The following is a 15,822-nucleotide window of genomic DNA, read 5'->3' on the forward strand; positions in this document are numbered from 1 at the left end:
TCAGTGGTAGAGCGCTCGCTTCTGATGCGTGGGGACCCTGGTTCAATCCAATTTATCGCTTTGTGGTGGACAAACACCTTGTGTTAGATTTTCTCGAGGTTCTCCCGTTTCCTGCCAATTATTTATTCCACATTTATAATCATCATCACCATCTCCCTTCGTATACTCATGGAACGATTAAAACAACAAAATAGTACTATCAGTTTTTCTTTCACATGTTGCTTTGTGAAAAATAATTTGCAAATCAAATTTGAATTTGTATAATAGTTTGTAATGTTTCTGTAATATTTCGGCAACGAAGAAAAAATATTTTAGTATCAAACTCATAAAAGCATATACACGAACTAGAAAAACAATATACAACTTACATAGCTACTGGGACTTTTTTTCTTTAAAAGCACAATAGTTTGGTCACTTCTAGATTTCTAGGCTAAACGACCTACTTGCTGCTCGTTCCATATGTGGAACATTTCGTCGAACTCATTTGTATGTATTTGAAAGTCGTAAGTCTCAGATGAAGGGAGCAGATCTGATTGCAGATTGCAGTTAACTTGAGAGAAGGTGGTGTTTTCTTTACAGAAATGTAAACTCAGGTAGTTACTTTTTCGAAGTTATCACCAAATCGAATTCGTATAGACAGATGTCTAGTTTTCAGGGCTAATTGAACATATCGCTGCACTAGTTCTATTTTTTTTTTTTTTTTTTGAAATCATTAACCTTTTAATTTTTCATAACCGATATTTAAGTCATAAAATGTCATGTCATTGCTAATAGATATATTTCACATTTTTTAAAGTATATATAAACAAACCACTTGGCATACAGCCCATTTTGTGGGCCTAAGCCTGCTTCAGCGCCATTAACTAGATACGGGTTGAACTATGTTCAGTCTAGCGGCCAGCACGTGGTCAGTGCACTGCGACGCCCTGTCCCCAGCAGGCGCATCAGGAGCTTTCTAGACCTAGCGGCCGTCACGTCTAGTCTTCACGTGAGTCCCCAAGTTTGCTTCAGGACGCCTTGCCTGGGTGGACGCCGAAAATGGAACCCGGGACCACGCGGACGTGAGTCAAACGCTCTAACCATTAGATTACGGTGTTATATTGCATAAATAATTGTTACGTTAAATTGTTATGTGCATGCGTGCATAAAGGTATGTGTGTATATGTGACTGCCTTTGTGTGTCTCATTGAAAAATCATACGGATGTTCCTGTGGGAGACACTACTGTGTACTGAAAATATAAGCTATAACAAATGAAGCACTATGTGGCTTTTGATAAAAACAATATACTTATAAGAGAATACGTTTGATTCCAAAACGTCCTCATGAGCATTTTGAAATAATATATATTTATTCCTAACGATACATACGAAAGAAAAAACATTCCTACCTTTGAAATAAATATATAATGACAACGCTCCTTTATCAAATGGGGGAAAAGCATCTGTACTCTTTCTTTCATATCAATTTTCTCTTCCGAACTCTCCCTCAGACATACATAATCGATAACATACCACACAAGCGATGATGAAATATCGTACGCATACACACACATTATATAAGGGAGAAGACCGAGCAAAGAAATTTGTCACAAAAGAAATGCTGCAATAAAAGAATGTCAATATACATACTGAACATTCCATGTAAGTTCTAAGCTTTGATATTGCATTATTATTCCAATATATACATACATTATACATGTGAGCGTGTGTGAAAGAGGGGAGGGGAGGGAGAGATACTTGCCTTACATACGTTATTTACCTTCTCTTACCACTCAAACACGAAGTTTTATTATTTTTTTTTCTAAATAAAAGTGAATAGTATTGGAACTTACGATGACTAATACACAAATATACAACTTCTGTGACTGATGTGTAATACAGTTCACGGCATATACTAACATACAACAAAACATTGTAATCTTAGGGTTCATTTTGTGTGGTTAAGGACGCATAGAACTCATGTTTCAAAGTGATGGTAAATCATGTATTTCTGCATAGCATAAGAGATGAATAATTTTCTGTAGTTACCCAGGAAAAGTTTGTAGTACACCCGATTTGGCTCAAAACAATTACTTCTTATTACCAAAATTGGGTGGAAAGTTTTCCAGTATTCTCACAACCGATACAAATCTGATGGAAAACCTAAGGAGGGGGGAGGAGTGTTCTAAATTTCTTACTATTTATGTGAGCAATGTGGAAAGTGTACTGCATATGCAAAAGACGCAATTCCCAGATATTATACTGTAAATTTTCAGTTATTTCTTTTATATATATATATATATATATATATATATATATATATATATATATATATATATATATATATATATATATATATATATATATATATATATATAAAATCGAAAGTTTATTCGATAATAATTTTTGTTGAAACAAATATTACGCATAAACATACAGGCTTAATCATGCGTCCTCTAAAAACACATTTTATATGTAATATTGCAGGTCCAGTGCTAAAGTGGGAAGAATTTAATTTTTTTTCCCCGTCAATCATTGTTCAGAACAGTCATTTCAAGTGGGCAATGTATTATGTCAGACCACGACTTGTTGCTCGAAGTAAAGACACAGAGAAACAGTAAGCTTCAATTACGGTCGAGAGTGGGACAGTCTCCGATGTATTAAGTGTCGATAGCGTACGCGTTGTTACGCATTCACGAGTTGTGTACATGCAAGAACATCTCTGCTGCCATTGGTAATTTTGCTTTCCTACTTCCACTGCTTCGACAACGTCTTGATCAGTCTGTCTGGCGAGTTGATTGGGGAGAAAAGTGAACTGTGACATCATAAATTCGGAAATGACTGCTCTAAATAGATATTTCCTTTTATCGTTCGTGTTTAAAGACTTTTTTTTCATTCTTTTGACAACTGTAATCATAATTGATCGGTTATGTTCCGAGGGTGCCATCGACTCTTATCGAAGTCTCAGAGAATACCGTTTCCAAATCACCTAGTGAAGCTGGTACAGTAATAGAAATGTAATATTAGACGATCATTTTGCTGAGTAAATTCTTGAAATATGAACATTGGTAAACTTTTTTTTTTTTTTTTTTTTTTTTTTTTTTTTTTTGTGGTTTGACCCCAATCATGACGAAAATTAACGTGCTGAAATGGTTTGTTGCATCCAAAATATCAACTTATAGGCCTAGTGACTAAATTACGAGAAATCATCTACGTATTTCAACTGGATTGAATTTAGTAACAATGCAGAATTGCGCAATGAAGCAGCCAATTTTCTTTACAAGTGAGAATCACTTGTGAATTGACAAATAATTAAAATAAGCTCACAAGAAAATTTTAATTTTGTTCGAAATCATTTAAGCTTTACGTATACATATAAAACATTCACCTGGAATGGAATTTTCCCTTATGGCAAGATACATATTATGAACAGAAGTATAAACTATTTGTACGTTGCAATATTACCTTAAGTTCTGCTACGTTATAAAGTCTAGAACCAGTGATTCTATGATGGCTATATAAGACATTTCACAACTGCTCGATTAGAAGAAAAAGGCACTACTATCACCTAACCTCAATTCCATGGTTTTGTTCAGGAAGAATTTTGTTGTGCGAGATGTATCGTGTGGAATTCTAAGATATCACTCTTCTTCGAAAGTATAACCCCCGACTGGATACTCTGGATTCCCGTATGTTGAAAAAGTAACATGATTGAACTTTTGAAGAGGTGTATTAAGAATGGTGCCGGACACGTGGAAAATTTTACGTTACGCACTGTTAGTCATTTCTACCATTGGTTTCTGACATTCTAACTACCCTGTTTTTCACTCTTTCTATAAAGTTGTAACTTAAAAAAAAAATGTTTGCCTCCACCCTGGAGCTTTTACTGTGCTTACTATACCACATTTCTATTACGATTTTAAAAACAACATATGGGTAAGTGTCACAAGTATTTTGAATGCTATTACGAAAAATTAAAGCTACCACTGCCCTTTGTGTCAGTATATATCATGTACAGCAGTGAAAGCTCTGAATGTGGAATCGTGCATTGGTTGTCACTCGGTAATTAGATCAAAGAAAAATACAATTTCTTTAGTTTTATTTGTGGTGCTTTAAAAGTTAGTAGTTTGTGTCCGCAGGCAAAGCAGTAATTTTATGTAACACTTTGCCATTTTTTATGGTCGGTGTACTAAAATTCCTTATAAAAAAGAGCAGAAATGCAAATACCTGTTGGTATACTTAAAAGCTTGCTTCTCTTTGAATGGCCTTGAAATGTATCAAGCAATTTTATAGTCTTGGAAACACTACTAATGATCCTCTCAGTGTGATTATGACATGTAACTTGTGACTATGTCCGTTACGTCAATTATACAATCAACCTCTGCTCTCATACAAATCATAAAAATTAAGGCTCACAAAATGTCGGCAAATTAGGAACATAGTTAGACTGTAAAACGAATTTTAGGAAATTTATACGAAAAACTGGTGAAAGGGGAGCTTGCAGAACTAAAGGCTCTGATTTCGAAATGTTAGTATTTACGAAATATTGAAACGTCAAAATATTTATATAAATATTTAAAGCTTTGTCCACTTGAAAAACGTTTAGTTACACGTTACACACAAAAATAAAATTTCAAAAAAATGCATTCCTAATAATATTCTACGTCGTTAAACTTAGATTGTCCACCTGGGAAATTTCACTGCCAAGAAATAAAGCGCGCGCACGCACGCGCGCACACGCATAATAGAAAATAACTCAATTTGAACAACAAAGTGCTGTACATCTTTTCTGCTCTGTATTGGGAAAAGAGAATGGCTAAGGGGTGTTAGAATATGTAACAATGAGTCTGTATGTGGTACACACACTAAAATCAAAGCGAAAAACGAAAACTAGTAAAGAGGAGTGGTACTACCTGACAAAATTGACATTAGATTTAAGTGCAAGACCTTCATGATAAAATCGTGGACATGCAACGGACTGCCTTCCGGCCATTGGAAAAAAACTGATTCACACTATGTTCCGAAGTCTTGTATTACAGCTAACCCCGAGCTGAATCTTCCTAAACTTGAATTTCTTCCCGTATCTTGCTTGGTCGATTCTGTTCTCGTCACCTGCATTCCAATTGTTGCCTCATCTCCCACCCTGGTATTTATAGTTGATGGGAAAGTCACCATCCATCAAAGAAGATTCCGCAGAACCTCACGATGCAGGTCTCGTTCGTTGGGTGTGAGCTGTGTGGGATATTTTCCGAAGTTATCCACAAGTCTTCTTCCAAAATGTTATAACCATTTTTTTTAACTTCCTAACGATAAAAAAAAGATCACTACTTACAAAAAGAGAAGTACCTCTAACAAGCTTGGATACTATGACGGTTTTAAACCAAATTATTTCTTTAACACTAATATCGATCACGATCCCTGACCTTTGGTATTCTAAGCATAACACTACCTGTGGGAACTACAATAAACCGAGAAAAGTCGTGTGGGATGTAACCCATTGCTATAGTTTTTTTTTCTTTTACTTTTTTTTTTTACTAGTTTAAGTACCCTGAATTTGAGCAACTAATATAAAAGGTTACAAGGAGTATAACAGGATAATCTTGGAACATCCTTCCCTGTTTGACTCACCTAAAGGGAACATATTAAGCTACTTATGTTGGTATTTAGAAAGACAACTAGTTGTAGTGATTCTTCTGTGCCACGTGATATGAATTTCGAAATACCTAAATGTTTTCTTTTTCTTTTTGGCTTAATCCAACTTCCCTTACTGGTCTATTGAAATATAAATTTAAGAGATTCTCTTTTTTAAAAAGTGTGAAAGCCCGTGAATTTTAGGAGCTCTATGAGCATTTATCCCTGGTAGCTACTTGTTACACTTGTAATCTGCAACTAGATACTCTATGACATTACTGTTTTCTGCTCCTATTATCACCAAACCACGGTGACAGAACAGGAAACAATATATTATTACTGATTGTTTCTTCAGTATTTGATCTATTCTTGGTATTTTATCATACTGACGAAGGGACTACAGAGGTTTCCATTTTTTTTTACCTGATTCCCTGTTGACAGAACATTTAAACAATCCCGTAGGTGAAAACGGAGATTTCCATATCCCGTTTTCAGTGTGTTAATATCATGTGTATTACTCCTATTCCACTTAACTGTAATTAAACAAGGGAGTTGAATCACATCTGCCAATTTTTTCTTTGAAATTTACTGTAAAACGTTATATGCAGGGTATACTATGTTGAGTTATGAATCCCTGCCGGGGAGCACGGTGACTCAGTGGAAGAGCATTTACCTCTGGTGCGTGGGGTCCCTGGTTGAATCCCCAGTCAAGTAAGTTTGTAGTGGACACCATCGTGTCCGTGGGTTTTCTCGAAGAACTCCCATTTACTTTCACCTTCTCATTCCATCACTTCTTCCATCATCATTCACTTGCCTTAATCATAGTTTCCTTGGGCCTTATGCGGAGTCGTTTTGATGTATGATTAGTGACATACTAAAGGCCTGACTATTGCAAGAAACATGTTAGTCGAACTCTTTAGTATGGCACTAATCACACGTCAGAACGACTCTTGCATAAGGCCCCTTAAGTCTAAAACGGTAATCGTGGGAAGTTTTAACTAAAATATTTAATTTAATTTAATTTTTAAAATCCCTGTCTTTGAGTAAATCTTGTTCCAGACTTCTGGAACTATCTATGCCTGGTATACATAACATGTCTATTTATATTATCGGTTGTAGTTTACCCTCAGAACTGTATTTTTTATTGCATGCATATGCCATGTGTAGCTTTGATGTATTTGCAAATGTTAGACTCAATGCATAAATTATGCATAAATATAAATTGCAAGATATTGAAGAGTACATGAATTAACGATATTTTGGAACTCTGTTCTCATTCAAGCTTCAGAGAATATTCAGAGCAAGTACCTGTCTCTTCCTTGCCTTCCTTGTTTACCTGATTCATTTATTGATGGCAGAAGTTGTTCGTCGTTTTATAAACTTAAAAGGACAGATGGGGGGAAATCGCAGGAAGTTCGTCGTCTCCAAGACATCTTTCCGCAACGATAAAAATAGAGAAAAAAAAGTTTTGTCGTGAAAGACATTTTAATTCAGTATCTGAACTGATGTTGACACACTGTCATTCACGAACTCCGTCCATTTCCTCAAACACCACAACTAATGATGGCACACTTCCCAGAGAACAGTAAATTGTAGGTCGCGCACAGTGTGAATGTCGAGTCACTCGTTCGTGACTGAACGGATTGTCAATCACAGCTGATGATCCCATGCTTTTTACCAGGTACCTTGCGGCTCCAAATACGCTTGCTCTTCTTATAATGTGAACTTCATGATTATGAATGGGGACACGGTGCATGTTCTATTTGTAATCACCAAGTGTACATTCAAAGATATTTATTTATTCCAGTTCGAGTCAATAAGGCAGACAGAAAGGAATGATTATTATTATTGTTATTATTATTATTGAATTAATTTTTACAACCACCAATAATATTTAAAATACCTCAGATGTATGCGAAATGTTCTTTCTAATCATTGTAACTAAACCTAAGGTGAAAGAACATCTGCAGACAAGTTGTACTGTAGGTTTACGTACAAAATCTTTGTCATGTTCATTAATAAACTATTTTGTGAGACATACAAATTTATAAGAACTTTCTATTATTCTAAAATTATACATTTTCGGGTAGAATCATCAATGTTCAACGTATGTAAAACAATAAACTGAAAATATGTTTTAAAGAAAACGCCAATTTGTGATATGATAAATAACATTGGAATTATCAGTGTAAACAGAGGCACTATTCCGAAGTTAACAAAGCTCCTTCGTGGCTATGTGGTTAGCGTATGCGCTTTTGGCGTGGGAGACCCGGGTTCGATTCCCGGCGTGAACTCATGTGGTTCGGATTCCACGTTAATCAGTAGGTCCACGTCTCATATAGCCTCGCTGCTGAAAGGGACGCTAAATTCAACTCAATTCAACCAAAGTTTACAATACTGTCATGGCTCAACATATATGACTACTTTGATTTATAGAGAAGTGTCATGCAACAATTACACATTTTATCAACAATGCAATACAGCATTTATTGAAATACATTTTTCAACTCGCATTTTTTCGAAACTGAGAACTATAATCTCAAACTGTTAGCTTAGAAAAAGACGCTATATTAGAAAAAAAACAATTATAAAAAAGTGAAAAAATGGCTTAAAAGTTCCGAAAAATATCTGGCAATGGATCTGAAATTTCTAATTAGTGCATTTTGTTTCTAGGTAAATAAATTAGGTGAAGACTCTTTTCAACACAAAGTATCGAGAATTAACAAAATAGTTGACCACTATTTGACATACTGCTGGAGTTCTATGTATGGGACAAAGAATATCCGAAGCATGATTGCTTGCCCCTAATGAAAATTATATGTACCTTGCCGGTCCCTAAAAAACAGCCCTCCAGGTCCAGAAAATCGGATATACAAGTGAGCTTTGCATATGAAAGAGTCAGCCTATTAAGAAAAAAAGGAAAGAAAAAAAGCATTGTGTGCATAAGCACGAGAGTGGTAGTGATGTAAAGAGATTATTAATGTAAAATAGAGTATGTATACCTCGTGAATATAAAAGATACCTGAAGCAAATGAGTAGTAAACTCCACGCCATTACCTATCCTGTTTCACAATTCAGTAGAATAAAACGTTATGTTTCTTATCCGCCCTTTCAGGGGACTCCGGTGAAACAACAATTCAATGTTAGCACGTGATATGCATCTATCGAATGTGAAACGTCGGATGAGGGAGGAGGGAAGTTAACAAAAGATCCCGGGAAAAGGATATTTTACTTTCAAATGCTTGTGACGTCACTTACGATAACGACCTGTCAAGATATAAAAATCACAATTCTCTTCCATAACATTATTCACCTCAATACTTCACTGTCTATTGACTCTTCGCAACACATCAACTAAGACATATTCAATGATGTCCATACATATGCATGCGACACTTCCTAAGCAAAATGTCGGTGGATGAATGCTTCTTTTAACCCATACTGTAAGAGTATCAACTGAGAGTTACGATATATAATCAACAGTTGAGCAAGTATGTTCTCAATGTAACATACAACCCATAAAGGAATTTACTTCCCTGCTAACTAAATTTTTGCGATTTTTATTGCTAGGAACACGGAAATATTGAACGTTTAAAAAACAACGGAAACTATAAAAAAAAGAAAAAAAAACAGGTCATTGTACACGGTGAACGCTTATTTGAAACAAATACTATACAATTGAAAATGCACATCCCGTAAAGATTTTTTGTTCATCAGAGGGAATTAGATTACAGAAGTGTGCCGGTAAAATTATTCGTGGCTTCCGGAATTTTCGTGAAACATGCAGTACATACAAGAAATGATTGAGGTTACTGTATGAACGCTGCTCGCATGCAAACGAGTAATACAATATTGAACTAATGACGAACAAGAGAAAAATAATCAGCAGTTTACCATGTATGTACGAGGACAGCAATTTGTGCATTTCTTGAATTGACAATGAACTTTTTTCTTTGCACCTATATTAATATTTTTCTTCCAGTTGTCATCCGAAAATTCAGCTAATATCGTACCTAATGACATTTTTTTTTTGATTACCCGTTATACATTTCAGTCCTCAGTTTTGTCATCTTTCGAAATCTCTCAATTCTACTGATACCGACAGGGATGGAAATTAAAATCCAGTTATAATCCTTATCTGTTGAAACGTTGAAGGTGTGATGGTGCGCTTTCATGGAGACGATATGGGCCATCTATACTATATCTAGGCTTAGTGATCCTAACTTTCCATGTGTGTGAAACAGTTTTGGAGGAAGACATTTCCTAGATTGATTTGAGTTTAGCATCTCTTTTCAGCACCTAGGCTATGTAGGACGTGGACCTACAGTTTGATGGAATCTAAACCAATGTAATGCGTTTAAAACTTCAAGATCCTTCTACTGGGAATCGAATCCGGGACCCAGTACACCAAATGCGTGCGCGCTAGTCACTACACTAGCGGGAGAGACTTCTGGTGAACAAAGGTAAAGAAAGTTGTGTAGATTTATTATCGAAAGTACGTAGGTATAACTAGTTACAACAGTGGAATACATAAATTTATCATTAGATTCCGAAGTATCCAAATGTTCTGAGCGACTATATGGAAAATAGCCTAACTTAGGTGAACTGAATCTGCGTGCTACAGCTCAAGAGGGACATTGCGTGGGGTTATATATACCGGCCAGATTACGCACATTTGACTGAGTGATGTTCGTTAAGCGTATCGTATTTCAATGTTATTCATAATTTTTAAGATTGGAGTTATTCAATTAATTCTCCAATTGATTGATGAATAAACACACACACAAAAACGTGTTTTCAGTGGAAATTGAGCCCGGAATTACGTTTAAAGGCACGCGCGCTCAACTTACGTGATTTATGTTTAAAAAAATACGGTATTTGACTCGAAAAAGTACACTCACTCACCTATAAAATCTTTCTGGATAACAGATTACTTGAGTCTGCATGCACTTCTTCCAGCGGCTCGTCATTGGTAGAAGCATTTACAGAAAGTTTGAGATTTGAATACAGATGAGCTGTCACATTCTGCATAATCTCTTCTTGTAACTTAATTGGGTTCAGCACATACAGCTTGAGGAAGAGCCAAAAATCATACGGAATCACATGAGAAAAATAAGGACCCAGAATATCCGGATTGTTTGAAAAAAGAAAAAAAAGTGAACCAGATACGAGGAATAAGTTGACCAATTACAGTTATCTATCTGCTAAAATTTTATTACCCACAGATCCGGAAATTTGTAGACATCAAAAATGTAATGGACCATCTTTAGATACTTTTAGTAATGATTTGGTTTTGTGGGGGTGAAAAGAAAATTGTCAGAAGTACTTTGTTGCACGTCAGACTTGTTTCTCTGAGACTTATAACAACTAAATCATTGTTTCTACTAGAGTATTACAAGGTTTTGGCAAAGTTTCATACAATACAACTTTCAGTCGTTCCCTTACATAGTGACAAATGAAAATCACAGGGCAAGAACTGATTTATGCAAACGTAAGAAAACACCCTACATCTCCCCACCAGAAGATATATTCAGTGTTTTCTTTGTTCCTCAATCTAAAAATAGATTTTTTGAAAATGCCATATGGAGCTGGAAAATAATGTGTTAAGAAAATGTTCATGATTCATCGCCAATTTTGAAACAAGCACTGTATTGTGTACGACCATCAAAATAGGGAGGTTTAAAGTTTGAAACTTGCGTTAATATCAAAGGCATAATAGGTTTCCATAACTTACATGCAAAGAGAATTTTTCAATAAGGTCGGCGAGGAAATGCTAACGGTATATTTCTACATTGTGTAAAAGTAAACGAACTATTCTTGAATATTAAAAAAGGGATAAAACAGTGAATATTATTTTCACGGAAACTCAAACAAATACATTCCAAAACCATCATTATAATTTAACCATTTTGCATTTGTGAAGAGTAAAGACTATTTTAAAAAATAAATAAAATAGCATATTTTCTCTCTAAAAATGGCCTGGAGAAATAGGGATAAAGGCTGAAAGAGGATTTGTGAAGCAGCGGCTTCTTTCATCCTGACGTACGAACAACACTGAGTCATCATGCATTAAACTCCTTTCTCTCTCTCTGCCTCCATTCCCCTGGGATTGCTTGATACTGCAAAAGCAAGACGGGAATAATCCAATCTCCGAATCGGCTCAGGAACTTAGCCGACTTTACAACGTTTTCTTGACCTCGCCTAGTAGGAACGGAAACGAAAAAAGCTCAGTTGCTCGATAGATATAGGTACGTATATTATATATATATATATATATATATATATATATATATATATATATATATATATATATATAGTGTACAGATCGACAATGCTAGCTTGTGAGGATTTTACTTTAACTACATTGTCACGTAACTTCATGCTTCGTTAAAATATTTACTTGGAAGCAAAACTATTTTCCACGCCAAACACCAACCAGAGAGCGTATATAACATGTGGATATAAGTTTCTATATGGTTTTAGAGAAACGAAATACCAGGTAATCTTTGAGTTTTACAAACTGGACCATGTATTAATATTAGGAAAGCAATAAATATAATATACCTGACCGGAAGAACGGGAAAGATAGTATCAAAAGGTTCTGATTACCCATTTATCATTTAACACAGTCGGAACTTAATTGTTCCCTCCTTCATCTTAACAGTGGACAATTAAAGCATATGAAAAGTGCAAATTGTGAAACATAGCATCTTAGTACCCTATTATGCTTTCGCAGATTGATCTCAATACGATCCGCAGTGTTAAAATACGAAAGTGAAGGCGGCATCCTTGTAATTGAGGTTTAGTAACGCATTGCTTAAGAGGATCGCAACATTCCAACCCGGTTGGTTGCTGAACGTCGTAAAGATGGAATGGCATTTCCTTCTACACCAACAGTATTGTGAGGCACACGACCATGGCATTAAGAACGTGATTGTGGCAAGTCATGGTGTGAATTGTGTTGCGTTGATGGCTCTCATAGACCGCACAATGACAATATAGCTGTTATAAACATATCAATATTTTCAGTATTTTCTTTTCAAATGTTGAAAAGTAATGTATTACACTTAACACATTATTGAAGTGTATATTATATAATTGGTAATATTTGAGTGGACGTTAATTACGTACATTCAAGTATACACGCTCGAATTAGTGCAATATTTACCTATGTACTGTATTCAGTATTTTATCGCTTAAATTGGTTTCTGATACGTGAACTAAATAGTGAGTTGCTAGCACAATCTTATCGTACACCCGGGCCGCGCTCACTACTACCACGTGGGTGGCTCAGTGGCAGAATGCTTATCTTTGGTGTGTGGGTTCCCTGGTTCGATTCCAGGCCAAGTAATTTTGTGGCGGACGACATTGTGTCTATGGGTTTTCTCGGGTACTCTTTTTCCTCCCACTTTGCCATTCCACCAATTCTTCCATCATCATTCCCTTGCCTTAATCGTCGTATCCCTTAGCCTAAAGAGCATAATCAGGGACATTAAACTGAAATATATTTCTTTCTTTCTTTCTTTCTTTTTTTTTTTTTTTTTTTTTCGAGTATTTTGAGCGCTTCATCCGTTGATGATGAAAGATCCCAGATCTGGACTTGGGTTTATAGGTGTAACATTGAAATGAAATACAATTGCAGTGAGTAGGGGAAATCATGAATGGTCGTCGATTTCAGTCAGTTGCAAAGATGCAAGAACATATGATGAGACTACGGGCTATTCCAGTAAACACGTATTAATCGTGGAAGAGACGTAGGCAGTGGTGTGCTAGTGGAGAAGTCTACTTTGAAGAGGACAAAATTGATTCAACATGCTGCTTATTATACAAGCAGTAGGTTTTGTAGCACCAGTCCGGTCTTTTAGGGAATGGGTATTGCATCATGCTAACTTAATTTCAAGTTTGATTTTAGTGCAGTGGTGACAGACATCGTGGCATATACCTCTAGGTGACAAAATCTCACCTCGAAACTGTTTGGTTGAGTAGCATCCCTTTCAACATCAAGGTTACATGAGACATGACCCTACAACTTAACGTGGGATCAAAACCCCATGAGCTCTCCCTGGGAATCGAACCTGGTTTTCCCGCGCCAAAGGCGAGTAGACTAACTATAGTCACTAGGGAGTACCTATCTCGAAATAAAGTAAAATAGTAGACAATGTTTTGATTTGGAATATTTGCAACGCCGCTGGCATTTGCATGAAAAACCAATAAATCAAAAATCACGATAAGCTCATGGGTATGCAAAGCTAATTACGTAATTTTATTTAAGTATGAAGTATCTGATAAGTTGACATCATAAGTCTTTTAGAACTCTTAGTGATAACTATCCAAAGTTTGACTTACCACCTTCTTGGTGTATAGCATTCTCTAAATAAGGAATCAAACCAGTACAAATAAAAACCGAACAGAACATGAGGTATTGGCTGTAGTGTATATGAAACATTCTCGCTTACCTTTTTCAGATGTCCGTTGGCAGTTCCAAGGAAAACCACTGTGTAATCTCCCGTAGACGTTGCGGCCACAGCCGTAAGATGAGTGTTGAATTCAAGCACCGGCAAAGCAGAAATAGGCTGTTCTCCGCCCAGTGGTGTGTTTACGTCCAATCCACAGAAATCCTCCTGAATGCTTTGCAGTTTCTGAAAATACAAGAAAATACACACATTACTTAATCTGTTAATAATTATCGGAGTATAATGTGCATTCATTACAGCGAATCTTATCAATTAAAAGCATACGCATATGAGTATAATAATACAGTTGCATGATATCTTAAACCTTTGGGACTTATAGAAGGAATAAGGTTTCACAGTAAAATAAAATCCAAGAGCTCGCGTCGAAGAAAACTGATTCAACCATCTGACACTGTTATACGGTATTTATGAATTACGTAAGAGGCACATAAATTTAAAACATTCGCAAATGTTTCCTACAATTGACTCAAAATTTTACAAAACATGAACGAAACTTTCCGTCTAGACATTATCATATTTTTCGTTACATATTATTGTATCAAACTGAAATTTCAACTTCTACAATGCTGAACTGAACGCATAATAATTTTACGGTTTCACGCTACTTTGATTCGATTGTCTGTTTTCAACCAACATTGCTTCACAGAAAACAAGTGCAAACCGCTTTAAGCAATATCTTGAGTACCACTTCGGATTAAAATATACACTCTCATTACTTCATCCTCACTGATCTTACCATGCTCACTGGACAGAATTATCCGAGTGAAAATCGATAGTATTGCAGAGATAGGGAAAGGCCTCTGTTTACCATACGGAATTATCAGAACAAACAAACGAGTTTAGCATCTTTTTTCAGCGCCGATGTTATATAAGACATGGATCTACAGTTTAATATGTAAACCAAATCATCGTAATAGGTTCAAATGCTCTTGCTAACGGGAATCAAATTCGGGACCATGTGCACCAAAGTCGTGTGTCAACTGCTAGACCAGCTAGGAGGGCTGAACACCGACGAATGTACAAGTATTACCGAGCAACAAAACTTATTTGTTAATATTTGATCGTGTATAAGGCCAACGGATGTTTCACCCAACTTCTCACTTTAAACTTCTATCCAAGAAAAAGAACAGATATAACTTAGAAGAGTATGATAATCTAATGTGATATGATCCAATATCAAGAAATTAACCACCTTGTATTGGGACATCCTAAGCTCCAATATAGTAGTTCTATATTGTATAAACGGGAGGAGGAGGAGGAAGCATACAAAAAATTTGTTCCATCAGTTAAGTGAAAATTCTTGCATACCCGTACGAACGAATACAAATTAAGTATTCTGAATTATGTCGTTTTACATTATTCATAAATGGTCTGTCTAAACTGTCAACAAGGATAGAATGATACGTTAAATTATCTTACTTGTGGAGCAAAGAATTTGCCCTCGTGGGGTAACACTCAAGTTCGTTGAGTCGTTCAGGTATATGTTTCTTGTAATTACATGTTTCTGATACATGTTCTTAAAAAAAATGAAAATTGCCATCATTTTGTAATTTGTTCTAGTTTTCTTAAGAAAGGTAGAAGTCAGCTTGGTATTATTTTGTCATAGTTCCACATTCCTGGCTGGAAGCTAGTAAATTTACATTCACCTATAAAATACTGTTCCTTAGTACAATGTTGTACAATGTAAATATAATTCAATTGACAATTGCAAACTATTCTGAAGAAAAAAAGAAAACA

The 15,822-nt window shown here is 35.7% G+C and overlaps 1 protein-coding gene across 1 annotated transcript in view; it reads right to left on the bottom strand.

Moving 5' to 3' along the window:
* The window catches only part of PlexA (plexin A), a 286,902-nt gene that overhangs the window by 165,797 nt on the left and 105,283 nt on the right, over positions 1-15,822 (bottom strand). Inside the window, exon 2 of the mRNA XM_081761928.1 lies at positions 14,068-14,250. Coding sequence (XP_081618054.1) covers positions 14,068-14,250 — 183 coding nt within the window. The remainder of the gene's footprint in view (positions 1-14,067; positions 14,251-15,822) is intronic.

Source organism: Thermobia domestica, chromosome 6 (assembly GCF_964235325.1).
Source record: "Thermobia domestica chromosome 6, izTheDome1.hap1.1, whole genome shotgun sequence".
Lineage (NCBI taxonomy): Eukaryota > Metazoa > Arthropoda > Insecta > Zygentoma > Lepismatidae > Thermobia > Thermobia domestica.